Consider the following 27057-nt stretch of genomic DNA (forward strand, 5'->3'; position numbering starts at 1 on the left):
AAATACACATATTACATAATAGCATATTACAATAACAGTTTCTCCGAAGGAAAAGTGTAGTCTACTATTTATTTTTCATAATGCGTTGATGTCGAATAGACTCAAAAGATTATGAAATCTTTAATGCTGATATTTTTTATTGCAAAGAACAAACAGCACACAGCATTGAAATACAAAATACATAACATGAAAAGGAAAGTAAAAATACAAACAATTACTAAAGACACCACAATCAGTGAGAAAGATACATTTGTTTTTATTGTTGAGAGTTATTGTAAAAAATAAATAAATAAATAATAATAAGTCCAACAAGCATGGGTAGGCCTACTGCCAGAGAAATAATGAAATATATCTTTTAGCTAAACGTTTAAATTACATTTTATGAAAGATAGAACTACCTAAATTCTCTCAAAGGGAATGCGTCTAATTGCCATGATAAAATAAACGAAGCACAGCTTCTTCATCAATTTTACAGACTACACATGAGTTTGCAAAAGTAGAAATACCATGCTGATAAATAGTTGTGCTCGCTCCCTCGTGATTGCGTGGAGTGTTTTATGTGTTTACTTATGTTATACGTGAATAAAATACATATCATTTTATCCGGCTCTACAATAGGTCGCGGATGTGTACAAATATGCTGTTTGTCAGGCCAAACTTACGTCAGACCTACGTTCAACGCTTATAGAAATCCAAACACCTGGAGGCGCAAGTGTCATTTACATGACCAGACTGCTGTAGGAGGTGCTGTGAAAAAAAAATCTACATAGAAAAACCATAGACTGTAAAAAAATAGAGAAAAACCCTTATTGATAACGCTTACAATCCCAGCATAACCAGCAATGTATTTAAAGTCTATGATAAATTGTGTCTACAAGTCTATCTATGGGCGCAGAAATGTACTTCAAATAAATGTGGTGGGTTACAGCGTTGAATAAAGTAACAGTTGTCTGACAGCGATTGTTTGTTTTGGTCACATGACACACATCTCTGCACCAATCAGTGAGCTTCCACAGAAGCAGCCGTATGCAGTGCTATTATCCGCTCTGGGTTACGAGAATATTTCTAGATTCTAACGTCCTCGGCAGGTACCGACGACAGCGATCATGGAGGCGTCGATGGCCACCGGTCCCGCCGCAAACGCGCCCGCTAATAGCGAAGGCATATTAATAGGGGATAAAGTGTATTCTGAAGTCTTCCTCACCATCGATAATTCTTTGATTCCAGAGGAAAAGCTTTCCCCAACCCCGTCTATGCAGGATGGCCTCGACCTGTACGTCGAGACCGACCTGCGGATCCTGGGCTGCGAGCTCATCCAGGCCGCCGGAATCCTGCTGCGCCTGCCGCAGGTAATTCATATGTTTGTTGGTGTATAAAAACGATTAATCTAAGTGCAACTGTTATATTATAGTGGAAATTGAAATAAACAATTAACGTTAGTCAAACAATTAAGATGTGACATTATCAAACATTCAATTCGACAAAACACGCCAAACGTCCCCATGGACTAAAAAGATTAGTTAAAAAAATTATATGTAAGTTTAGCGTTTAATCTTGAGTTCAGTAACATGGATTCTGTACGTCTTTCACAAACGTTGTCCATCGGCTAGACAAAAACAAAATGGCGGACGTTGCTTTTTTTAACAAAACAGGGCGGTTTATTAATTTTTCTTTAATTGCATTTATGTTTCAGGTTGCCATGGCGACCGGACAAGTGCTTTTTCATCGCTTCTTCTACTCGAAGTCTTTCGTGAAACACAGTTTTGAGGTAAGAGAATAAAGCCGTATTTACCGGTATTTACAAGCAATGCGGATGGCAGCCATGTTGTTCGAACTGCTGTAAATGACATTCAGTCAGATTACAACTAAACTAGATAGCTGTATAAGTTAGTGTATGATTTTTTTTTAATGATGGCGTCATAACACTAACAGGGTAATTATAACGGGACTTGTTTTAAAATGAATTGTTTAATTTGGCGTAAATGTTTGGGTATCAACATTACTATTTTTAAAGTTTTTGAAAGAAGTCTCTTATGCTCATCAAGCCTGCATTTATTTGATCAAAAATACAGACAGAATAACAGTGATATTGTGAAATATTATTACAATGTAAAATAACGTTTTTCTACATTAATATATAATTTATTTCTGTGATACAAAGCTCAATTTTCATCAGCCATTACTCCAGTCTTCAGTGTCACATGATCCTTCAGAAATCATTCTAATATGCTGATTTATTGTCACTGTTGGAAACAGTTGTGCTGATTAATATTTTTTTTGGAACCTGTGATACTTTTTTCAGGATTCATTGATGAATGAAAAGTTGAAAAGAAGCGCTTATTCAAAATAGAAATATTTTTTAACAATATACGTCTTTACAATCACTTTTTATCCATTTAACATTCTTGCTGAATAAAAGTATTAATTTCTTTTAAAAAAAAGAAACAAACTTTTGAATGGTAGTGTATATTACAAAAGATAATAAATTAAATAAATGCTTTTTTACTTTTTGATAACTGAGTATCAAATCAGCATGATTTCTGAAGAATCATGTGACACTGACTGGAGAATTGGCGGATGAAAATTCAGCTTTGTATCACAGAAATTAGTTATATTTTAAAGTATATTAAAAAAGAAAAACATTATTTTAAATTATAATTAAGATTTCACAATATTGCTTTTTTTTTACAGTTTTTTCTGTATTTTTGATCAAATAAATTCAGGCTCATAAGAGACTTTTTTCAAAAACATTAAAAATAGTAATGTTTCCAAACGTTTGACCAGTACTATGTAATTTGTTTGTAGTTGTCTGCTTTCATTTGCCGACACTTACAAAATGAAATGCAATCCTTGCAACATTTGCTCAAATTCACTACTTAAAAGCAGAAAATGTTTTTTGTCCACGTACAAGTTCTGAAATCGATATATTTATCAGTATAGGGCGTATTAACTGATGTTTGCTGCTTGGTTTCTTGTGAAGCAGTGTTTCTAACAGCTCTTTCTGTCATCTGTTCTCTATCTAGATTGTTGCCATGGCCTGTATGAACTTAGCTTCAAAGATCGAAGAAGCCCCTCGACGAATTCGAGACGTCATCAATGTGTTTCATCATTTAAGGCAGCTCCGAGGCAAAAGGTAAGCATGTCTCGGTCTCGCAGGGCTTCTGTCACACCGTTTCCTCTGTTCGTTACCTGTGCGCCCAACCTCCCACCCTTAACCGATTCATTTTTCTTTGAATAACATTTAATGTCATCAATTGTAAATGATTCAGGTATACTTAAACATGTTAACTGTGAGTAGTCTGTGCACTTCTGTTTGTCGTTGATATGATGTCTTAATTTTGTTTGCTTTATTCTAAACCATTTTAAAGCTTTTCAGTTCCGTCATCAGTCATAATTGGTAGTAACAGCAGGATATTACCTGAACAAGTAAAATACGTTCTAACGACTCAAAAGGTTAATTTTGATCAAGGGAATATGGCAATTGGGCTATTTTGCATAAATCACTGGCTAGTCTAATTTCTGAAAACAATTTAAAGAGAATAAAAAGGAAAAATTGTTCATCTGAAATCAAGGACGCGGTATTAACTTGAATTCTCTTTTCCCTTGCAACCAACTAACAGCGACCAGCTACATTTACCAATGCCTGGGTGATGTGGAATGGTACGTAGAGATGAAGCAGTCGGCATGGCAACAGTGAGCGAGGTGTCGCTTCCCCCCCTCCCCCGGGAGAAGCCAGTGGTCTGAAAGCGGTCACTGGGATATCGGGGATCGACAGGTTGGCCGCTGGTCCGAAGCGTCTGGGTGACTCCTGTATCTCAGTTTAAGCTTATTGTCTCTGCCAGCACAGGTGATGATCTAAATTTATTTCATTATCAAGAGACACCTCACCGCACATGTCATAGCTTCCACAGAAATATCTCACTCTGCACAATCAAGATCGAATTTTCTTGTATGTTCACATGACTGGAGCAGTGAGGGTAGCACACAGAGAACATGCTTTTTTTTCTTCTTTTTGCGTCGTAATATAAGTCTTATGTTTGGATTGGGTGTTTTAGACACTTTTTTGTCCAAAATGCACAATTAAACGTTGAGTTATCCTAAGAGCAGTCTTCGACATCAGGTTGTCAGAGCTGTTTTGTGTGCATTTTGCCTTAGAAAGCACTAACCATGTTGTTTAGTGTAGATTTTTTTGATTGTTATGATTTCAGATGTAATTGTGTGACATGAAACTAAATATGTTGTGTTAATGGTTATTAAATATTTCTGCGTGTCTGGATGTCATGTCAGTGAAAATGAAAACATTTAGATAATAACAACAGTTTTCTCTCTATTTCAATGCAAGAGAGAGAAAATGTAAAATTCTAAATCTGTTATTTTGGTCAAATGTAGGCTTCCTTTCCAGTACTGAATAATTGAATTTGTAATATTGTTTAGGTGTACAACATAGTTTTGTTAAAGTATTAAACGTTAAGTGATATCACAACTGGACAGTTTTAGTTTTTAATAGCTAAAAGAGTACAAGAATACATTTCATTTAGATGGTCACCTTTTAGTTGGTCAGTATTTTTTGCTGTTGTGTGGCAGATTTTGAACATGTAGTGAAGGTGACCAATGTTATTTACGTGATTACCTTACACGCACTGAAGTACATCCGTACTATTCTCAGATCGTGACTCAGCCTTGTTGTTATGTTGTCATGAACTTGTTCTTCAAGTAGTGTTTTTGATAAAAAGTTCACGTCTCTTCTATGTTTTTTAATGGTTATGCTGAGACTTTGTATACTGTGTGTTGAGGTTTTTGATGCTTTTGTGTCCCAAGATTGACCTGGTTAGTGTATTATTGTGATATTGCTTAGTGCGTTTAAAGTAGAACGTGTTTTTTTTTTATTTCTTTTTTATATTCTGTTGAAGCTATGATGTGGTGAGAGGTGGAGCATTTTCTTGCTAGTAACTTGTGGCAGTGCTAAAAGTCTTAAACTGAAATTACAGGAGTCAAAAAAACTGGACCTGTTGCCTTTAGTTGGTTGAAAGGGAAACAGAATGATTTGAATTGAAAATGAAGCAAACAAAAGGCACTTTTTCATTGTCTTGAATAGTATTTGGGTATGGGGAAACCATTTTACTTTCGTTCCTTCATAAATCAGGAGTCCAAGTCCATTGATACTTGATCAGAACTACATAAACACCAAAAACCAGGTGATAAAAGCTGAACGGCGTGTGCTGAAGGAGCTGGGCTTCTGCGTCCACGTCAAACACCCACACAAGGTAAGTCACTTTCTTTTGTTGCACTTAATAGTTTTGTTGGAAGACGAAATGAGTAACTTAACATGCAGTTTGGTTGTTTTTCTAGATTATCGTCATGTATCTGCAAGTCCTTGAATGTGAGAAGAACCAAATGCTGGTCCAGACAGCATGGTGAGTAAATAAGTAATCTTGGATTGGGTGTCTAGACACTGCGGTGTAACCAACCCAGTAATTAACCCTCTTACGTAACTTTTCTGTCCCCTCATCTGATGGATTGGTGTATTCGTGGCTCATGTGTGTGTTGGTGTGATTCTTCTGTTTAAATCTCTTGTTCATGGCTGTAAAGGAAAATGGAGAGCTTAGTTTAACTCTGTCCTTTCTCTCTACTCTTTGATTAAAGGGTAGTCCATGATGGTAAGTGTCATAAAGAACCTCTGAACTCTGCTCCTCCAACCACATGACCTCAGGAATCTCCCCCCATTGGCTGCCCTTCTCGAGACAGCCAATCCAGTGAGAGCTCTCTGCCCGAGAATCACTGATGGGGGCCTTTTCCAGCTGCCATCAGCATCTTGTTTTCTTGCGGTTGTCCAAAAGGATTTGTATTTTTGTTTTTGCTTCAAGTCTCAAGTTTTCTCTCTTTCTTTTTAATTATTTGCTTTCACCTTTATAAGGTAGTTTTAAAACCTGAATATTTGCATTTCATTATTAGACTTCACTTATTAGATTTAGGTGTTATACGTTGACTACTTTTTTCTTTCTAAATGTACTCCAAATTAAAGGGTAAATCACCCAAAAAGGAAAATTGTTGTCATTCACCCTGATGTCCTTTCAAACCTGTATGATTAGTTTTTTTTCATAGAATAACATAAATGTTAACATAAATAGCATAAAGGATAAATTTTAAAGAATGTTCACGTTGCTCTTTTCCATACATTGACAGCATATAGTGTCCAGAGGCTGTCAAGATGTAAAAAGGGCAAAAAAGTGGTCATTGTTCTCTTTATTCCAAGTCGTCTGAACTGAAATTTAAGCTTAATTCTGTCCTCTCTGATCTTATGTGCTTCTACATAAACAGAATTTGTTTCGTTTAAATTTGTAAGATTTATATTGAAGATACATTTTAGAAACCGTTTGTTATTCTTTCCCCCAGATTTTGATAAATTAGTTACACATATGCATTTTGCATGTTTATAGTGTAAATAATATTGAAACCTTTACTGGGCGCTAAGAGTTTTGCTGAAAAGCCACTTCTCCACACGCAAAGCTATTATATGGCTTCAGAAGAGTTGTAATATGGTGCACTATATGCTTTTTCATGTTTTTATATTTATTTTGGAGATGGACAGCCTCTGTTCACCATATTATTCCTTTGTATGGGGTGGGAAGGTCTTGAACATTGAATGATGTCATTTTCTGTGTGTTCCCCTGAGGAAAATTTCATGGGTTTAGAATGACATGATGGTGAGTAAATTACGTTTTTTTATTTTGGGTGAACTATTCCTTTAAATAAGCAATTATTATCGTTATGTCTTACAGGAACTCTCCTGCTCAGTCTACGCTTGAACGATATGTTTGAAGCTCATATAAATCAAATGTTCTAAGTAGGGTTGGGAATCGAAAATCGGTTCCAGTTCTGGAATTGGGTACTTAAGGTCCGGAATCGGATACTTGTAATAAAATTAACTTCGATTCCGTTTATAGATTCCTGTTTATCGATTCCTGTTTGCGAATTTTAATCTTATTTCAATCCATTTTCAAGCGGAAGAGAACTTAATTCGGCACTTGCGCTATGCAGTTTTATTTGCACACACATCTAAAACACGCACACAGAGAGCCATCTCATATAGTGTGGGATACTGAGTTGAGTTCTCGTACGTCGCCTTGGGCTTGAACGCATAAATGCACACAAAATTATGTCAAAATCCTCGTAAACAGTCATGTTGTCTTGTCTTAAGTGAACGTAAACATTTGAGAAAGAAAACGCATATTGGATCCTGCATAAGGTCTTAAAGTGACAGCAGCCTAATAAACCTGCTGCAGTCTCATTAACGTTAATCAAATAAAATCACTTATTGATCTTGACTGAATAACTTTTGTAACTTTAAGGATTAATCTATATTTTATTTTTCGAAAGCAAACTATAGTATTATACAGTTGATTACAATTTCTGTACCTGAACTCTGTTTAGATGTAATTATTTGTGCTATTGCGGATTTGTTTATTTGTACACATTTTATTAGTTTACTTGTCTTAATGTTTGAAATTTATATCGGTTCTTTTTGCTGTGGTATTTTTGTTTAAACTATAGGAAGATGTTCTTAGGCTTTTTTTTTTTGGCAGCTGATTTTTGCTTATGAAAATCAGCTGCAGCAAAATGTTTTGCCAAAAGACTAAGAATAAATAAGTTGGACATAAATGGTTGGCACATTTTTTTTTTCCCCAAAAGAATCGGAATCGATAAGCAAAATCAGAATTGGAATTAGAATAGCTAAAATTCAAATGATACCCAACCCTAGTTCTAAGGCCTGCAGTATAAAATCTAGAGTGGTTCTATTTCAGCGTAATTCACAGAAATGTAGTCTTTCCCTTATTTGTCGTAATGACAGCGTTTGGGTCCATAGTATCCATCTGCTTGCTTGCTTTTTTCAGAGAGCTTTGCATCTCATTTCTAACAGTCATTCAGAGTTGAAGTTAAAGATTGTCTGTCTGCAAGTCTCCATTTAACCGTTTGTCCTAATACTACAGGAGACGTGTACTTGTCCATTCCCAGGGCAACTCCTCAGCCCGCTTTGCATGCCGTATATTGTTATGAGTTGCATGCAGTCATTAGTGCTACATCCCTGCTGCTCCTGTTTCTCTTCATTTTACACTCTCATCTGCTTATTTTATGGAAAGTTAAGTGAGTATGTCAGATGGAATTATGAAAAAACAGATGGAGTTGTAGTAGAGCTGCACGATTCTGGATAAATTGTTTCAAACAGAGATCCCGATTCTGAACAGACAGCTAAACAATAACGTAGTTTACTAGAGGTTCTAACAAATGTTAATTGGTGCAGTCTGTTTTAAATGTTTAATGGATCTGAATTAATTATTTTAAAGTTGTTTGAATGAATGATTCAATGACATTGATTACATTAATGGATGAATCAGCATTTTTTTTAATCAAACCTCTTGAATGAATGAAGCTTTGAATGAATGAAGCTCATTTTACTTTCAAAAGGTGATTTATTCTATTTTGATTGCTTCCGTAGATATGTTTATCTCCATTTTTATACCAGTTCTTCTGTGATAACAGAAATATCGATGCTGTCTGGTTGAAAATACTTGTTTGTTCATGACAACTGGCCTCTCTGGCTCAGCGGCAGTGCAGACGCAGGTTTGAAGGTTCTGGTGTGATTTTTGTCAAAGGTTTAATAGACAGGTGATTCGTTTGGGTTTTCGAATCGAGATCGCAATATTTTAACGATTAATCGTGCAGCTCTATGTTGTAGTAACATGACGCATGCAAGCCAGTTATATTTTTGACAAATGTCCTCCTGTGAACTTGTCTATGTGCACATGGGTACACTGAACGTGTGCGTGTGCCCATTCACACTGCATGCTTGGCTTAAAACTTCTGTAGAACGACAGAGGAACGTGAGGCAGAGAGGGAAAGGACAAAGTTAAGCTCAAGCCTCCATTTATTTTTGGTCTTTTTGCATCATGTGACAAATCTCGTACATAAAGATGATGTTATGGATGATCAACCCATGCAGGCAAGTTGCAATTTTGTGGTTCACCTTCTGTGTTGCAGGAACTACATGAATGACAGCCTTCGCACTAATGTGTTTGTGAGATTTGAAGCGGAGACCATCGCCTGTGCCTGCATTTACCTCGCTGCACGAGTGCTACAGGTACAAAACCGTTCTCTGTCCTTCATCACCTCTTCTTGGGTTTACTCAGAGACGTGTTGGTGTTAATATCTGACTTTTCCCATCATTCTTTCAGATATCGTTACCCTCTCGGCCGCTCTGGTACCAGCTGTTTGGTGCTACGGAGGAGGAGATCAAAGATATATGTACAACCACTCTGAAGTTGTACACCAGAAAAAAGGTTAGACCTGTTTCACCGCTCTCCTGTTTTAAAATGAGCAGGTCTTCACTTGTGTGTTATATTGAGTCTTTGTTTCTGATTTGTTTCCTTTGTTTTTTAGCCAAATTATGAATTCGTGGAGAAGGAAGTGGACAAGAGGAAGGTGGCTCTACAGGAAGCCAAACTGAAAGCCAAAGGGCTGAATCCAGATGGCACTCCTGCTCTCTCCATATTGGGCGGATTCTCTCCTGGATCCAAACCATGTAAGTTTTCACTTCTTCTACCTATTGTGCAGTCTAACGGCTTCACTTTTAAGCATAGTTTACCATTGTTGTTCCGAACTGCTCTTTTTCCATATAAGAAATGGAAAGCCTGAAGTATACTATGGTCTTTGTGCATACACCCGTTGTTTCACGGTCAAAACGGAAATGAAGGAAATAGAACAGCTATGTACTACTGGAGAGCTTAACAACAATAGATCCCCGTGTCGACGAGCGATGTGTGAGGGGTTTAAGTAGGGATGTGTGATATCACGCATTTATATTGCAAACGAGGGAATAAAAGAGAGATCGTAGTATCATGTTACAGCCACATTCTATCAGGTGCAGTTCTAGTGCCCGTCCCAACAAACTGTACAATGCGACATACATTCACATCACGTTTAGCAACACAGCAGTAGAGTTACGCTCGTGTGACATTGCAGTTGTTTGCCATCACAAAAGTTTATATTATTTGCATGCGTTTTAACAGCCTTGCCAGTTGATTTTTTTTCTCACGCTGTTCTGACAAGCTTTTCTGAGCACATACACCAGAAGCGTGCACACACACACAAGGCCTGTCACACATCGTGTGAATGTAGTCCGTCCGGATATGTGTCAATATACTGTGCATTCGATCTTAAAGTGACAGCTGCCTAATAAACCGTCTGTCATAAATGTTAGTCAAACAACAAAATGCAAAGAGAAAATCATTCACTGCCCTTGACTGAATAACTTAAGTAGCTTTAACCTTTTGTGCGGTACGGTCCCACTTATGGGATTTACAATGAACAGTCAGTGACGTGACATAACTTCCAGATTTAAACTGTGCTTTCGCACGTTGGTTCTGGCTGAGCCAGAGACACTTGTCATATATCACAACTAGGCTTGGGCGGTATCCAAATTTTGATACCGTCAAACCTCCTCCCTATTTTACCGGGGTATACGGTATTACCGTGACTAATTAAAAATTATGACATAAGGCTCAGACAGCGTCACCAAACTGTTGGCTTGTGTCTACACCGTTCAGAAACTGAATACCAGATCGGGCATAAAAAACACACAAAAAAATCAAGGCCAACCCGTGCACGTTGTGTCTGATCCCTGTTGACGGCATTAAATGTAATATGAGCCGGAGCCCTATTTAGACTCGACTATTTTTAATACGTGGGCCGTTATAATATGTTGCCGCCAAATAATTGTTTAACCCAGGTGCTCAGGGGGTGGTAGATATAAATACTATTTATAAATGAGCAAAAATGGGACAATTCATAATATTTAATTATTTTAATTATGACAATTTTATTCATTTTATTAATTCATTTAAATTAAATTAACAAGCAACAAGCCAGAAGTGCATTTGTAAATCCGGTGACACGCGTCCATTGATTTTTATTAATACAACTTTTCTGTCAGTGCTGCAAAGATTAAGTTGACGATCGCCATCTCCTAGTGGACGCGCATATATAGAGAGAAATGCAAATCATGGATTACATAATCAGAAGGTATAGGCTAGCCTTTTTCTTTTCGTTTTGAATTGTTTCGTTTAAAGAAATTGACGATTGATATCTCCGTAGTGAACGCGCGTATAGAGAGAAAGGCACATCCTGGATTAATCCGAGACTGCTGCCTATATTTCTTTTCCTTTTGAATTGTTTCGTTTAAAGAAATTGACGAATCGCCATCTCCATAGTGAACGATAGAGAGAAATGCACATCATGGATTAAATAATCAGAGAGTAGGCTATCCTATTTCTTTTCGTTTTGAATAGTTTCGTTTAATTTGATGATCACCATTTCCGTATAGAACGCGCATAGAGAGAAATGCACATCATGGATTAAATAATCAGCGAGTGGCCTATTTCTTTTCATTTTGAATTGTTTCGTTTAATGAAATTTCAAGCTTTATTTAGATATCTTTCATGTCTGTGAGACATACACTGAGTTTCGGTTAATTTATGATGAGATTTCAATGCAAGTGACCGCGGCGCGCCAGCGCACGATCATGCCATGATTATGTTGTCTGCTATATTTGATTCTTATTTATTATTGGTTGATAAAAAAAAAATATTAAAATTAGGATACAATTTATACAAAACGAAATTCACTTTAAAGAAAGGCCTTTTACAAAATGAAACTTAATTAAGTGGTCAATGTCTGACTCCCGATGCATCCCATCTTACTCGTGCTGTTCAGTTTTCATTATCAACGTAAAAAAAAATAACATTATAATATTTTAACAAATATAAACGAATGCGCTTATTTAATGAACTCGGGGCAAAATGCATCCTCGCAGCACAGAGTGGGTGGTTGTTTCGGAGATGCGACATTAGGTTAGAGGTGTTTCCATCTCTCGCGGTCACCTTTTTTATTGCAACATTTACAAATTGCCCCGTCAGTATTTACCGCCTCTCCCTTCTCTCTCTCTCTCTCTCTCTCTCTTTCTCCTCCACACTGTCACTTGATGACAACTACATAAGCATTTTTAGGCATTGAATAAATTATATTTATTTATTATATATAAGTGCCGGTAATGGCGGTATTGAAACTGATACCGTTGCTATTTTAAGACCCCGCGGTATACGATATTACCGAAATACCGCCCAACCCTAATCACAACTATTTGCAGTGTTTTCAAACCCATAATGTTTCATTTAGGTTTCAGACATTTAAATACACATGTACTAGTAAAACAATTCATTTGGAGTTTGTAAAATAGACACTGTCTATGGAAGCAGAAATAACAATATATTCAAATATAATTTGCCGACGGGTGTTATTCATATCAGATACACATTGTGTAAGTAGCTATAAAGTTTACTCTATTCTTCTCTCAGTTCACCTGCCACTTTCTTACATGTATTTTGTAGGGCTGCAACTAACGATTATTTTGATAATCGATTAATCGGACGATTATTTTTTCGATTAATCGGATAGAAATTAAATTAGATTTTTATAAAAAACTAAATAAAACCGTAAATCAGGGTATTTATGTGTAAAAGTGTACTTTAAAAAGTGCAAAAGCCACACATTGAGTTTTACTAATATCAATATTTGCATTGTTTTTAATGATAATTGCTGATGGCAAGTTGACAAACATGATTATTGTTAAAAAAATGATATCCAACATATTATGTTTTAACACAATTTTTGTTAAAACAAATTTACACAGACATGTTGTTCAGATGTGAATATCTGAACTAAAAACAAACTAAAAACATCTAAAATATATAATTCATTTAATTTTTATTTAAAATTAATTATATATAAGGAATATAAGGATAAAGAATATAATATATATTATATATATAATATAAAAAAGAATATAATATAAGGATAAATGGATTAAATAAATATAGAAAGACTGAAAACAATTGTGTGAATGTAGAGCCGCAGTAGATCGCGTTTGAAAAACAATTAAAACTTAGTAGACAAATGCTATAAAAAGAGAACGGAATGGAGGTAACGTTACCCAGCAAGCTAACAGGCTTGAGTAAAGGACAGGAGAAATTATGCATTAGTGCACAAGCATTCGCTGAAAACCACTGAGTACAGTGACTAAAAAACAATATTTTACTGCTGCTGTTATTAACTGCCTTTATATTTAGTGCTTCGCTTTGTAAAGACCGTTTTAATTTAACCTATTTCTGCGGTAGCGCTATTTTAATCCATCACTTACGTTGCGAGCGAACTGATTGCGCAACCTGATGCTCGAGACAAAATACAGACATCCCAAGATCCCGGAAGTCCCGGGAGTCTCCCGCATATTGATTGCGGCTCCCTGATTCCCGCGAATTAGTTCAAACTCCCGAAATCTAGAGCGCGCAAGCAAGAGCGCGCATGCGAGACAGAAGAGACTGCTCCAAACCGTGTAGCGCGTGCGCTCGGCAGAGCGCCTGAGGGAGAGAGACCTTGCGTGTGTGTGCGTACCAGTAAACGCCCCCCTTGACGTAAGCAGACCAACTAATCGATAATGACATTCGTTGACAACGATTTTCATAATCGATTATAATCGATTTTATCGATTAGTTGTTGCAGCCCTAGTATTTTGTGAGAAACTGATAATTTTTTTTGCTGTAAATCCGATATCCTGACCAGACTCTCTGAACTGACAAACATGGCAGAGCCCATCTAACGTTATAGATTGAGTGTTTTTTGTCTTTTAAAAACCTTTAAATAATCTTGCTTACACATATTTGAGAATCGGAATATCAGATAGTTGACATGGTAAGCAAGTTTGTGAATATTTAGATAAAAAAAGGAAAAACCATATAAAAGTGATACATCTATCATGCAGTGTTATTGTGGCTGCGGTGCATCACGTGACAAGCGTGACATGTCGCCATGGAAACATTAAAGGGTTAGTTCACCCAAAAATGAAAATTATGTCATTGACTCACCCTCATGTCGTTCCAAGCCCGTAAGACCTTCGTTCATCTTCGGAACACAGTTTAAGATATTTTAGATTTAGTCCGAGAGCTTTTTGTCCCTCCATTGAAAATCTATGTACGGTAAACTGTCCTTGTCCAGAAAGGCAATAAAGACATCATCAAAGTAGTCCACGTGACCTCAGTGGGTTAGTTAGAATTTTTTGAAGCATCGAAAATACATTTTGTTCCAAAAATAACGAAAACGACGACTTTATTCAGCATTGTATTCTCTTCCGGTTCTGTTGTCAATCCGCGTTCATGAGTCCGCTGACGTAAGACGCTGCTGATGTGTTATCTGGTGCGCCCGAGCTTCGTTTACAGTCTGAGGGAGAGACGCACGCTGTAAACAAAACAATCTTTGCAAACATGTCTAAGGATTTCGACACAGGGGAAGACTTGCATTTTTTTTTTAACCAGACATATTTATTTGAACCCGAATACACGGACGCACAAGATAACACGTCAGCAGCGTCTTACGTGAGCAGCGTCACTAGCCTCGTGAACGCGGATTGACAACAGAACCGGAAGAGAATACAATGCTGAATAAAGTCGTCGTTTTTGTTATTTTTGGAACAAAATGTATTTTCGATGCTTCAAAAAATTCTAACTAACCCCCTGAGGTCACGTGGACTACTTTGATGATGTGTTTATTGCCTTTCTGGACAAGGACAGTATACCGTACATAGATTTTCAATGGAGGGACAGAAAACTCTCGGACTAAATCTAAAATATCTTAAACTGTGTTCCGAAGATGAACGGAGGTCTTACGGGCTTGGAACGACATGAGGGTGAGTCATTAATGACATCATTTTCAATTTTTGGTGAACTAACCCTTTAAGGGGGAATGTTCTAAAATAACGGTCACCTTGAAAAAACTCACACTAGGGGGTCAGTTATAATATTTTAAACTGATGAATTAAAGGGTTATGAATCAGTTTTTTTCATACGGTGAAGTCCAAGTTATTTATTTTTTTACATTTGTTTATTCAGTTTCTCACTTGAATTGTAGTTACAGTAAATACACCTACTTTAGCTTACATTTGTATTTGTAATTTGCATCTGTTCTTATTTTTAATAACAAAGATAAAATAAGATTTTTACCGTATCACTTACCCCTACCTTGCCTAAATGGTCTGTCATTCTTGCTTTTTCTCCCTTTTAGTTTAGTAAATGATGACAGAACATTTATTCTTGAGTGAACAACCCCTTCAAAGCACAAAATCTCACTAGCCCGAAGATGTCTACAGGCGTCTGTTTAAGGTTAACTGTAAACATATGAAAAATCTAATGCTTCCTGTTAGGTTCTCCTAACATATTGAAGACCGATGAGATGTCTCCCAACCCTCAAACTCTTAAGGCCATGAAGAAAGAACCAGAAGATCGAACTCAGGGCTCTAAGAGCCCACACAACGGGTGAGTTATTTGGCAGACAAATTATGCGACTGCCATCAGATACTTTTTTAGTTTAATTAAAGAGCACTGATTAAGCATCCTCATTGTTCTTTCCTCAGACTCAGAAAGGATAGCAAGTTAGGTCGGAACAGTAGGAGTGCAAGTCGTTCTCGTTCCAGAACGAGATCCCGGTCCAGATCTCGCTCTCCCAGACGACAGTAAGTACCATTTGCAGTGCGCTGTTGTATGCATGATGATGTTCGTGTCTTTACTCAATTGCTGCCTTTCCCCTAGTTACAATAACAGGCACAGTCACTCAGGCACCTACAGCTCTCGCTCCCGAAGCCGCTCTCACAGCCGCAGCCAATCACCACGGCGACACGCCAACCACGGCCCTCCGTCTCCCCTCCTGCCACACTTGAAGTCAAAGCAGCGCTCAGACGATCTGCACCAGCACAGCAGACACGCCCACAAAAGGAAACGGTCGCGCAGCCGCTCTCGCTCCACCAGCAAGCCCCGCGAGCGGGACAGAGAGCGAGAGAGAGAGCGGGACCGGGATCGAGGTGTCTCTGACCTGGCGAAGAGGCACAAGCACGAGCGTAGCAGCGGCGGCCATCACCGCGACCGGCGGGAACGCTCACGCTCATACGAACGCTCTCATAAAAGCAAACACCACAGCAGCAGCCATTCAAGCCACAGTCGACACAGACGCTGAGTGTTTTCTTGTTACACGTCTGCGAGACTGCGAGTTTGTTTGTGTTCGATTCAAGTGGTCAACGTTGACCTAGTTGTCTGTTTTACTTTATTGATTTCTTTTTGTGTTATTTTGCTGTTTTAGTTTTAAATGTTGAAAGGATATGAAACTACATATTTACAGTGTAAAGATGGGTTCAATGTTGATGTAATGGGAAATGCTTTGATTTATAAAAGCTAAGGTGGGAAAATCAATAGTTACATAGAAAAATGGAAAATGTTTTCAGGAAAGACAACGATACTTTGCACAGATATAGGAATAATAAATAAAGATGCTCCTCTGATGGAAGAAAATTGGTTACTCTGAAAATAGATCATATTTTTTTACAGCTGGATGCAGACTTTTTTTTTGGGATCATGGTGACTGTTGCACTGGTTTTTAGTCTGCACGTCTTCAATGTCTGATTTTTACTCAATAAAAAGTGACTTATTCCTACTGTCAATTGTTGTTTTTTACTCTTATGGAACTTGGTTTTATGAATTGAAAATGTCTTGCCCTGACATCATTAAAATTCCATGAGACTTTTAAGACAAAACCTGCTATTATAAAATTATATTTAATCACACCAGCACAAGCAGCTAATATCTGGAGCTGTGGTGTTAAACATTTAGATTGATTTTAGTATATCAGCTTGTCATAAATTCACAGAAAAACAGCCTGTCTGAAGCACGCGAACTGATGATGAGAGCTTTTACTTTGACAGGCTGTATTTACAGCTGGAGTTTCCTGTTGACTTCAGAGGTTTTGCGAGCAGATTGTGCGGGATGGAAACGCGGTGTTTAAGTCTTCTACTGGTCTGTGTGCTGTCAGTGTGTCATGCTACAGCAGACAATGCCAGCGTTAAAAAGATGAAAATGCAATATACTGGAATGCCACTGCTGAAGTTTCAGATTTGGTAAGCAAACGGAATGTGCTTCCGTTTCCTGTCTGTGCTGATCAGTGTCATGTGTTGATCATAGACTAAAAAAATGGTGTTGATGAAGCAACTATTTATTCTAAACTGAAATTGTTAAATTAATGTTAAATCCATTAAAGTTGGATCATGTATGTTTCCTATTAGTTTTCTCTGCTGAGCGTAATTGCCCCGTAGTTTGTATCAACGTGCAAAAATCATGTTTTTTGCAGTAAAACCATAGTAGCTATCAAATTAAAAATGGTTAACTATGGTTTTGTAGTAAAACCACAATAAACACAAAACTGCATATGTTTTACAATAGTAAGTGTACTTTTGTCCCTCAACATTTGTTGTTCGGTATGGAAGTTTGTTTCCACAATGGAATTTAAAAAAAAATGTAGTTGTTACTTTATATCTCACAATTCTGACTTTTGTGAGATATAAAGAATAAATAAAGATATTAACAATTGTGAGATAAAATGTTTTACCTTTTTATTTTTTATTCTGTGGCAGAAACAAGCTTTTATAATTATGCAAGCATATGTGAACCAGTTTTTTGGTTTATTTTCCCTCTGTGGGTCAGTTCCTGAATACAGTTTCTCTCAATTTGCAGCGTGTCCTGAGGGTACAGGCGGGTGTTTGAAGAGTACTCTCGGGTTCTCACCCAGAGGTACCCAGACATCCGCATCGAGGGAGAAAACTTCCTGCCACAGCCTATATACAGGTGGGTGGCTCACGCCTAAGAAATGTTGTATTGTAGACCATACAAATTCATGGTAGTCTGAGACTTTAACTCATAAACTTGTCTTTTTAATTTATTTTTAGGCATATAGCTTCCTTCCTCTCTGTCTTCAAGTTTGTAGTGATTGGTTTAATTATCCTGGGCAAGGACCCTTTCACATTATTCCGTACGGAGACTCCAGGAATCTGGCTTTGGGCACAAGAGAATAAGGTCAGTGAGGGGCATTTTGCTGCCTCTGCTTTTGATTATCCACCCTTCCGTCGTTTGTTTTTTTTTATTCCCAAAGAGGAGACGTTTTGTAATCCTTTTTTTTTTCTTCAATTTTTAATTTTTTCTGGATTCTGTTCTTATCAGTTTTGAACATATAGGCTATATATCTCAGATGAATTTAAAATTGAGTATAATTTTTGTGTACGTGTGGTTTCAGTGTCTAACTTTTTTTTTCTTTGAATTCTTAAATCAATTTTAAGTACAAAAATTAGTGATTTGTTTGTTAAAAAAATGTGTACGTAGTATTCACGCACAGTCTTTCCCCATAAGAACCTTTGAAAACAATGTAATAGAATGAAACCTTTAGTTCATTTGAATGTTTGGGAAATCTGTTATTCAGTCAGTTCTGTTTGGTGATGCTAGTGATTCAGAAATTACAGTTCCCATGTGAAATGTTGCCTACTAAATGTGTATGTGACCTCAGTTTGTTGTGTTTTTATAGATATATGCCTGCATGATGGTGTTTTTCCTGAGCAACATGATTGAAAACCAGTGTATGTCCTCTGGCGCTTTTGAAATCACACTTAATGGTAGGACTGATGATTGATTATTGATCAAAATACTGATTTCACACTACATGATGTTTAATAGCAGTCATGTTTTATGTGTGTGTGTGTGTGTGTGTGTGTGTGTGTGTGTGTGTGTGTGTGTGTGTGTGTGTTTATGCGCTCACAGATGTGCCTGTATGGTCAAAGCTGGAGTCAGGCCACCTTCCCTCCATGCAGCAGCTGTTGCAGATTCTGGAGAATGAGATGAAGCTGAGCGTACACATGGACTCTCTCCCCCACAGACGGGCGTAAGGCTGCAGGAACTGAACAGACTGGCTGTGACTTGTGGGTAGCCTGATGGTTTTTACGCCCCATATACTGGTGCAGGGATGACGTGTTTCTGTAGGCCAAAACCCCGTCATGGGTTAGCATTTTAGCACCTCTGGTTGCATCGTCCCGAAGTCAGTGGGTTTTTTGTTAAAAGCCTGAAATAAGGTGGTTAACACAAGCTCAAGATATTTACATGTTTTATTCTACGACATAAAACACAGCAGTACCCACTCGTGATTTTTTTTTTTAAAGCCTTTACATGTCTTGAAAAAAGTGGTCGCTGACAAGTTTGGGACTACAGAGGACATTAAACGTCATCACACAGACCAGTAAACTCATAATTGGCTCTTGAAGAATATTCTAACTCAGACTTTCAGGGAAAATGTTTTTTGTTTTTTTTTAAATGAAGACTGAAAGAGCTGTCAGAAGCTTAATGGTGGTGACATTCAGGTCTAGCCTATGTTTAGCTTGTATTTAGTCTTAAAATTCATAAAAGTGGTGCTCATTTGTGAAAATGATCTTGATGCTTGATTTGTTGATCACAGAGCTTATTTTTTGCAATAATTTAAAACCCTATGGAAAAATCCTATTGGGTTTTTGTCGAAGGAACCAGGGTGATGCTAACTGCCGAGTTGATCTACAAAAATACATCATCCCTGCACCACTCTATTAAGATCAAAAATCTTACAAGGTGTCCAAAATAATACATTGTGATTTTAAAGTCACTATGAAATCAAAATTTACTTCTTTTTTTAATGGAATATTGCCGTATTTATTATGAATTATTTATCTGTGCACATGATTTTCTTTTTTTTATTCATGTGCCCTCCTAATCTTTAATCAAAATAACTTGCAGCGACATCTCTTTTCTGATAATGATGTGTTTGCTGCCGTGGCGAGTACATTTTTTATTTTATTTTAGAACACTTTTCACTCAGATATACATCACAGCAGGGAAGAAAAGACTATCGCAACTTCCATTTCATGCTGACTTTAAGAACATTCTGTAAATTCAGAGCTCCAGATTGTTTTGAACCTCATACAACTCACTTTTATCTTTTTCCCTTCTTTATACAACTTTATACAATTATTCTTTATACAACTTTTCTCTTTATACAACTTTATACAACAATTATTCTTTATACAACTTTTACTCCAGGTGTGTGATGCGAGTCATTGGTGTGTGAGACGGCATTAATGAAGGTTTGCACTGAATGCAGTGTGTCTGCTAGTGCAGGCTGGATGTCCAGTCCCTCTCGCTGCTCCACAAGTCTCCTGTACACACAGCCACTCTGCAGTCTTCGGCCAATAAGAACATGTGCTGTTAAGTGGATCAAATTGGTGTCAAAACCAGTGTTTTACCTGTTTTCAGGTGTATGCTGTATTAATTACTGAAATCAGTTTTCAAAGTATTGGCATTCATTGGGAAATTCAAACTCTTTGTAATGTGTTCAGAGCTAAAAACTGTATTTGATTTTGCTCACTCATTTTACTTACCCTTTCATCTCTCTTTATATGATCATATGCCAATTTATTCATTCCACTCACTGATGTTTATGCTTATTGCAAAGTACGTTCTAGACAACGGTATTCATTAAAATACAGTTCTGTACATTTGTCCAATAACTAAATATGTACATATCATTAAGGATGTACTTTGATACATTTTGATTTTTGATCATATTTAATATTAGTTTATACTGTGTTTTAATAAAGTCAACCAATGATGGATGTGTAAACAGTTGGTACCTTTTTTTATTGGAAATCTGTTGCGTTCCACAAGAGGACGCTCGGGGGCTCAGAAGGCCGAATTCTCCTCTGATCGGTATTTCTTTTTTAGGATGTATTTTCTCCCTTTACTGGAGACATTTGTGCATTAAGCGGTGAAATATTTTAAACTTATTAATTATAAGGTTTGGCACCCGAAACACAAATGGAAATACTAAAAGCGTCAGCTAAATGAATAAATGTAAAACGATTAACTAAAACGGGTATAGTTATTACAAACGAATGTGATTGGTTTTTCTTAAAGAGCGATGAGAAAAGTAACAGATACCACATGAGAAAGCGGCTAATCACATCAACGGCTTTTTCGAGGGAGATTGCGTGTAACTTATTTTTATTATTATCATAATATATTAGTTATATTATATCACACATTGCTTGCCAGGTAAATCTATTTTAAACAAGGCACCATTAAATGGCGCCTGCTGTTTTGTTTATTCAAACAGAGATTGTGGTCACATGGTATGCGATCGATGCATGCGAAGGAAGTTGTGTAAAGAATACACGTGTTGTGAATCGCGATTTAACAATGATTTTTGTTTAAGTTCTTGTAATGAATTTATAATGTAAATGTCTTTCAGCAGATGAAAGTACTGAAATAACATTCGTGTACAGGCAACGTGAGGTAAACGTGACCCTGAGGCATAGTAAGTTCATTTAAAATATCTGTGCTATCACTCCAGTCATGTTAACATTACTTTATTTGTCTTCTGGCAGTGCACAGAGATATCGTATTTACTGTTATAATCCTTAATGCCGATACAAAATGTCTTGGTAAATTCTTTAGAGCCTCCGGAGGCACAGCGCACACGTTGATAGTCATGTGTTGAGTCCAGCTTTGTTTTGGAAGGGGATCCAGCAGAGATGAATATGCCACAATCATCATCAAGTATTGAAGTAAAGGATGATATGGATACCAGAAGTGAAAGTGAGAATCAGCCAGCAGGAGATGCTTTGGTGGACATCAGCTTTTGCGGATCCACTCCTCTGTTGTGGAAGGTGTCGGACATGAAACGTTGCAGGTCTGTGGGTGTGACCGGGGCTCTGGTGGGCTCTCTGGCCCGTCAGCCTCGGCAGAACGTGCGGCTGGGACGACCTCTGGAGCTCCTGCAGGAGGAGGCGCTGCTGCTGGAGGAGACGAGCACTGGTGTCGCTTCACTGCACACTCAGGTGTCACACTACACTATTACAGATAATCTATCTATCGTTCTATCTACCTATCTCTTGTAAGGGGATTTACAGTCAAAGAACCAGAAATGATTCATTAAAAGAGAGTCAGAATTATAATTAATGAAAGAAAAGTTTTACTGAAGATAGTTTGCTGTTTCATCAGGCACAAGTAAGCTTCAAGACTCCCAAAGAGTTCATAGGCCGCACCGCTTACAGTTACAAACATAACATCACAGCAATTATACCCTACACCAAGGTAGCAAATCGACCAAAACACATGATGTAATCAGCCGGATCCGGGCCGTATCCAGATCAGATGGTGGACCACAACGCATTCCTGAAGTGTCAGCAGAGCTTGTGTCAACTAGACTCGCTCCTGTGAAGGCCTCATTGACATGACAGCCATCGGCATTGATCCTCAACAAACTCGTCTCCATACGCGCATGATGACTCCGGTCTTCAAACAGATGAACTGCATAATATAATGTTCCGATCCAATCTGACTTCTGACCTGTAATGCTGCCTGAATCATAATCATACACTGTTTGTTCGTTGGCCAGAGGAGAACTCGAAAAGTCATTAAAGACATGGTTAAAATAGTCCAAGTGACTACAGTGGCTCAATCTTAAGTTTATCAAACGACGAGAATACTTTTTGTGCGCAAAAAAACTAAAATAACGACTTTATTTCATCTATTCATTTCCTTATCTGTGGGCCTCAAGTCAGTTCACTAGTGTAGTGTTTTGGCTGAACCATCCCTTTAACCTGTAACCAAGAAGACTAACACACAGTTTTTCCAAGGTTGGATTTGGTCGGCTCTAACTATAAACAGGAGAGTCTTCTCAAAACATCAAGATAATACGTTCTTTCTCTCAAGGAAATGACACTTTAATCTAACACGGTAAAGTAAAGACTTTAGCTACGAAATGGTCACACAAACTATTGATTCCAATGGCCCTTATATGTTTTAACACGTTGAAGACCTTTCTCAAACAAAACGAGTCCATTTTTCATTTCTGGAAGCGGGGCTAAATGAGCAAGCACTGTTACTGCATTTAGATATCAAATACAGACATTAGAGAATACATGAAAAGAACATTTCAGTAATCACACTGGTAACTTCTATATCAAAGTAAAATCTTATAACCTTTGAGAAGTCATTCAACTCATGTGATGTTTAGAAGTAAAATATTGATTAATACCTTGATTATAATCACTCATTAGATATACATTTAAGCAGCATTGGATTCCAAAATTCATCCCCTTCACTATCTATCTATCTGTCTGTCTGTTTTTTGATAGTATATATCTATCTTTCTGTGACTTATTATGTGAGTTTATGTATGTGATATTTTCATCAGGATTGTGGAGATGAAGAGATGCATTCAGAGGCTGTGAGGCAGTATGAGGCAGGTCTGGAGAGCAGTTATAAGGAGCAGTGTGCTCTGGCCCTGGAGAACAAGAAGACGGTGCTGAAGAAAATCATCAATGAGAAAGAGAATGGTGAGAGAGAGGTGCATACCTCATTACATGTCCATATAACTTCGCCTGTTTGCCAAATGATTTCAGCTATTTCAAAAGTCCTTACAGCCTACAACACGAAAGGAACCAAAACCCACTTCGACAGTGACCAAGCACATATATGTAGTGAACAATAGGATGAAAACGACAAATTATTTCCATAATTTTTTTTGCCCCAAAGTTATGTTTTATCATGTACGGAAAGCACATACTCTTTGTCTCCCGCTCTCCCACTCAAACGCCCACACACACATATCCGTAAAATAGTTTAGTAAATTAAAATCTACATGACATTTCTCAATGGTGAGGTATTAAGGGCTCTGTTCTTGGGGCAGATAAACTCACAGTTTCATTATTAGTAGAGACACTGCTGCCGAACACTGTTGAGAGACGCACAGACTCAGGTAATTTACACACTTTATCTCTCTCTCTCTCTAATAATTGCATTCATAACTGCATTAGTCTGTTATCAATGGCTCAAGCCTCTGTTACTAGCTCTAAAATTATCTTTTGAATGACTAGCAATGGATGCATGGGATGAGATGTGTAAGAAATGAGATGTGTAAGAAATGAGTCCTACACACAAGTCAAGTCACCTTTATTTATATTGCGCTTTTTACAATACATTATTGTTTCAAAGTGGCTTTACAGAGATAACAGGAAAATAATGCAACAAAGTTTATGTCTAGAAGAAAATAGCGTCACTGCACACCTGTGTTTTAATGACAAAACCTGACAAATAAAATGCATCTTAACAATGTCATATGCCGTAAAGCAGTCAAATTTTGTAGTTCTTTTTGTGCTCGGGTTACTACCCGTACCCCGAAGTTACGTAGTGCCAGTAAAAGCGATGCAGGCGCTGTCAGGCTATGTCAGACGTGTCATTCAACCTATTGTAAGTCGATGTGCCATCTCAAGTGTCTTGGAAATATATTATGAAGGTTGAAAAACTACATAATGTTGCTTTAACTACAACTCCCTTTTAATGATTAGCACTTTTCACTACACATATGGTTTCAAATTAGATGGTAAGATTTAATGAGATAAATAAGATTGTAAGCATTTCTGTGTATTGTAATATTTTGAGATTCATTAAAACCTTTTTAGTAAAATTGATTGGTCAGCTGATAAGCGAATAGTAGTACATTGCCAGGATACTGCAAATAATGCTCTTGACCTATTTTATAATTAACTGTTAACCCTAACTGTTATAATTGCTCCAAGCCTCACAAATTTAAAAAATGAAATATTTTCAAGTTTAATTTAAGGCATCAAAACTTTAAACATCAGAAGAAAAGTATTGGGCATTTGACAGTTTTTCTCACAACTGTGCTAAAAAATTAAAAACAAAAACACATCCTCAGGGCTCAACACTAAGCCCCTGCCACAAAAATGAATGAATAAATAAATAAAAAAGATTGTTTTTGACCCATGCAACCTTGTATTCTAACAAATACGGGTATGACACCAGTGAAATTGTACAATTCTTGATTACAATTTCGATACCACAGCAAAAACGACTAAGCAAATGAATATAAATATTCAAACATTAAAGGCAAGTAAACAGACAGTAATAAAATAAGCAAAAAAAAATACAAAATAAATTAATTAATTGCATGCATTAGCTCTAATACATGCAACAGTACAGAAAGTTATTAAATGTAAAATAACTGCATGATCTTCACTGTATACATGAAATGTAGATTCATCTTTATTAAAGCCACATAAGTTATTTAGTCAAGAGCAGGGTGATTCTCCACCCCCCTCATTTATGAGGATACTGTTCAAGGTATTGTATGTGTATTTGTCTGTTCAAGCATGATAACAGCCCTGATACTGTATATAATGTGTCAATGAAATTTGACTCTTCCTGATCCCACAGCCACAGATGACTCCGGCAATGCAATTAGAGACCGTCTTGATGCATTGGACCAGGCTTTCCGCTTTCCGTGGCCAGCCATGGCGGTCCAGCTCTGTACTGCCCGTGCCGGCTTTAGCCACTGTCCAGAAGAACGCAATTTCCTTTCCACTGATTGGCCAATGCTTAGAGATGAACGCTTGAACACTAGATTCTGTGTATACAGGGATCTGAGAAATAAAGGCTTCTACCTGACCTCCGCAGGGAAGTTTGGAGGAGATTTCCTGGTATATCCAGGTATGTTTATGACGAAGGCAAATGTCTTTTTTTTTTTCATGGAAGCTTCTTTCTACTTGAGAGTAAAGAAAAATCCGAATGATGAGATATAAACTCACAATTGTGATTCAGAATTCAGAATTGTGAGAAATAAACTCACTGAGAGATGTTAACTCGCGATTGCGAAATATAAACTCGCAATTACCTTTTTTTTTATTTTGTGAGAGATGTGAATTCAGAATTCCGTGCAAAAAGTCAGAATTGCGAGATGTAAACTTGGAATTTTTAGGAAAAAAAGTCAGAATTGCGAGATGTAAACTCGGAATTGTGAAGGAAAAAAAGCCAGAATTGCGAGTCAGAATTGCGAGGTATAAACTCGGAATTGTGAAGAAAAAAGTCAAAATCGTGAGATGTAAACTCGGAATTATGTGGGAAAAAGTTAGGTTTGAAAGTGAAAAGTGAAAGTGACACGTGATGGCCAAGTATGGTAACCCATACTTGGAATTTGACCTCTGCATTTAACCCATCCAAGTAAGTGCACACACATTAGGAGCAGAGTAGTGAGTAGTGTACACACACACACTGCAAACGTGGATACACACACCCGGAGCAGCGGGCAGCCTTGAGTGGCGCCCGGGGAGCGATTGGGGGTTAGGTGCCTTGCTCAAGGACACCTCAGTCATATTCCTGCCGGTACTGGAATTGAACCAGCAACCTTTGGGTCACCAGTCCAACTCTGCTACCATTAGGCCATGACTGCCCCTTGATGACTGCCATATGCAAACTCAGAATTGGGACAGGTACACGGAATTGTGAGAAAAAAAAGTATGATTTGGGACATGTAAACTCTGAATTGTCAGGGGAAAAAAGTCAGAATTGCCAGATGTAAATCGAGAATTGTGAGCTAAAAAAGTCGCAATTACTTCCAATCAAGAAACAAGCTTCCATCATTTTTTCATTGAGTACAGAATGCAAGTATTTCAGTGCAGCTTAATAGTTAAGATCTTATTATTGTCTTTTTGCAGGAGATCCACTGCGTTTCCATGCTCATTTCATTGCATTATGCATTTCCATGGATGAAGAGCTACCTCTCTGTGATATTCTAGCTATAGCTCGTCTGGGCTCTAATGTGAAGAAAACAGTGTTGCTTTGCTCTCCGCAGAGCTGTAGTGAGACTGGGAAGGATGAGAGTGTAGAGGGTGATGTGGTGTATTCATCGCTGCAGTGGAGTTCTATGGTGTAACTACACAAATATAGCTTTTTTTTCATCTTTTTTATAGTTCATAGATGATGTGTTGCTATTGGAAACTTGGTGTGTGTCTGTGTGTGTGTGTGTGTGTGAGAGAGAGAGAGAGAGAGAAATTCTTACGACTGAATTCTGTTGGACTACTAAATGTGCATGACCAGCTATGCAGAGGGAGAATATTCCAATATCATCTAATAAATATCTTTAAAATTATATGAAGGGATTGAGTCTATTTATTTATAATATTGGTTTCCATTGTTACTCAGTTTAAACCTCACAAGATTTAAAATCTACTGATAAAGTGAGGTGACATATATACTATGAGCCTGT

The 27057-nt window shown here is 37.4% G+C and overlaps 3 protein-coding genes across 7 annotated transcripts; all 3 read left to right on the forward strand.

Moving 5' to 3' along the window:
- Window positions 1-1010: 1010 nt before the first annotated feature.
- On the forward strand, window positions 1011-16588 carry ccnl1a (cyclin L1a). 5 transcript variants are annotated; one of them, XR_013210472.1, is made up of 12 exons: window positions 1011-1349; window positions 1694-1768; window positions 3024-3133; window positions 5144-5264; window positions 5350-5414; window positions 5644-6704; window positions 9037-9136; window positions 9231-9335; window positions 9436-9577; window positions 15302-15413; window positions 15512-15610; window positions 15687-16588. XR_013210472.1 is itself a non-coding variant. In XM_077248318.1 (11 exons), exons 1-11 carry the CDS (start codon window positions 1107-1109, stop codon window positions 16105-16107), a joined length of 1593 nt encoding a protein of 530 aa, XP_077104433.1. In that variant the 5' UTR covers window positions 1051-1106; the 3' UTR covers window positions 16108-16588. The 5 variants fall into 5 exon arrangements, 2 of the variants coding, with proteins under 2 accessions (XP_077104433.1, XP_077104434.1); XR_013210474.1 differs by lacking the exon at window positions 5644-6704 and having other exon boundaries at window positions 1015-1349; window positions 5350-5426; XM_077248318.1 differs by lacking the exon at window positions 5644-6704 and having other exon boundaries at window positions 1051-1349.
- Window positions 16589-16844: 256 nt separating this feature from the next.
- Window positions 16845-20610, forward strand: selenot1b (selenoprotein T, 1b). The gene is made up of 6 exons (XM_077248322.1): window positions 16845-17041; window positions 17655-17765; window positions 17867-17993; window positions 18496-18583; window positions 18729-18886; window positions 20031-20610. Exons 1-5 carry the CDS (start codon window positions 16911-16913, stop codon window positions 18851-18853), a joined length of 582 nt encoding a protein of 193 aa, XP_077104437.1. The 5' UTR covers window positions 16845-16910; the 3' UTR covers window positions 18854-18886; window positions 20031-20610.
- A 311-nt stretch (window positions 20611-20921) lies between these two features.
- On the forward strand, window positions 20922-26940 carry tsen34 (TSEN34 tRNA splicing endonuclease subunit). Its single transcript, XM_077248320.1, has 5 exons — window positions 20922-21303; window positions 21444-21826; window positions 23188-23329; window positions 25230-25502; window positions 26507-26940. The coding sequence occupies exons 2-5, from the start codon at window positions 21521-21523 to the stop codon at window positions 26722-26724; spliced, it is 939 nt and encodes a 312-aa protein (XP_077104435.1). The 5' UTR covers window positions 20922-21303; window positions 21444-21520; the 3' UTR covers window positions 26725-26940.
- Window positions 26941-27057: the final 117 nt, after the last annotated feature.

Source organism: Siphateles boraxobius, unplaced genomic scaffold (assembly GCF_051911475.1).
Source record: "Siphateles boraxobius isolate OS27281-9 unplaced genomic scaffold, OSU_SipBor_1 30, whole genome shotgun sequence".
Lineage (NCBI taxonomy): Eukaryota > Metazoa > Chordata > Actinopteri > Cypriniformes > Leuciscidae > Siphateles > Siphateles boraxobius.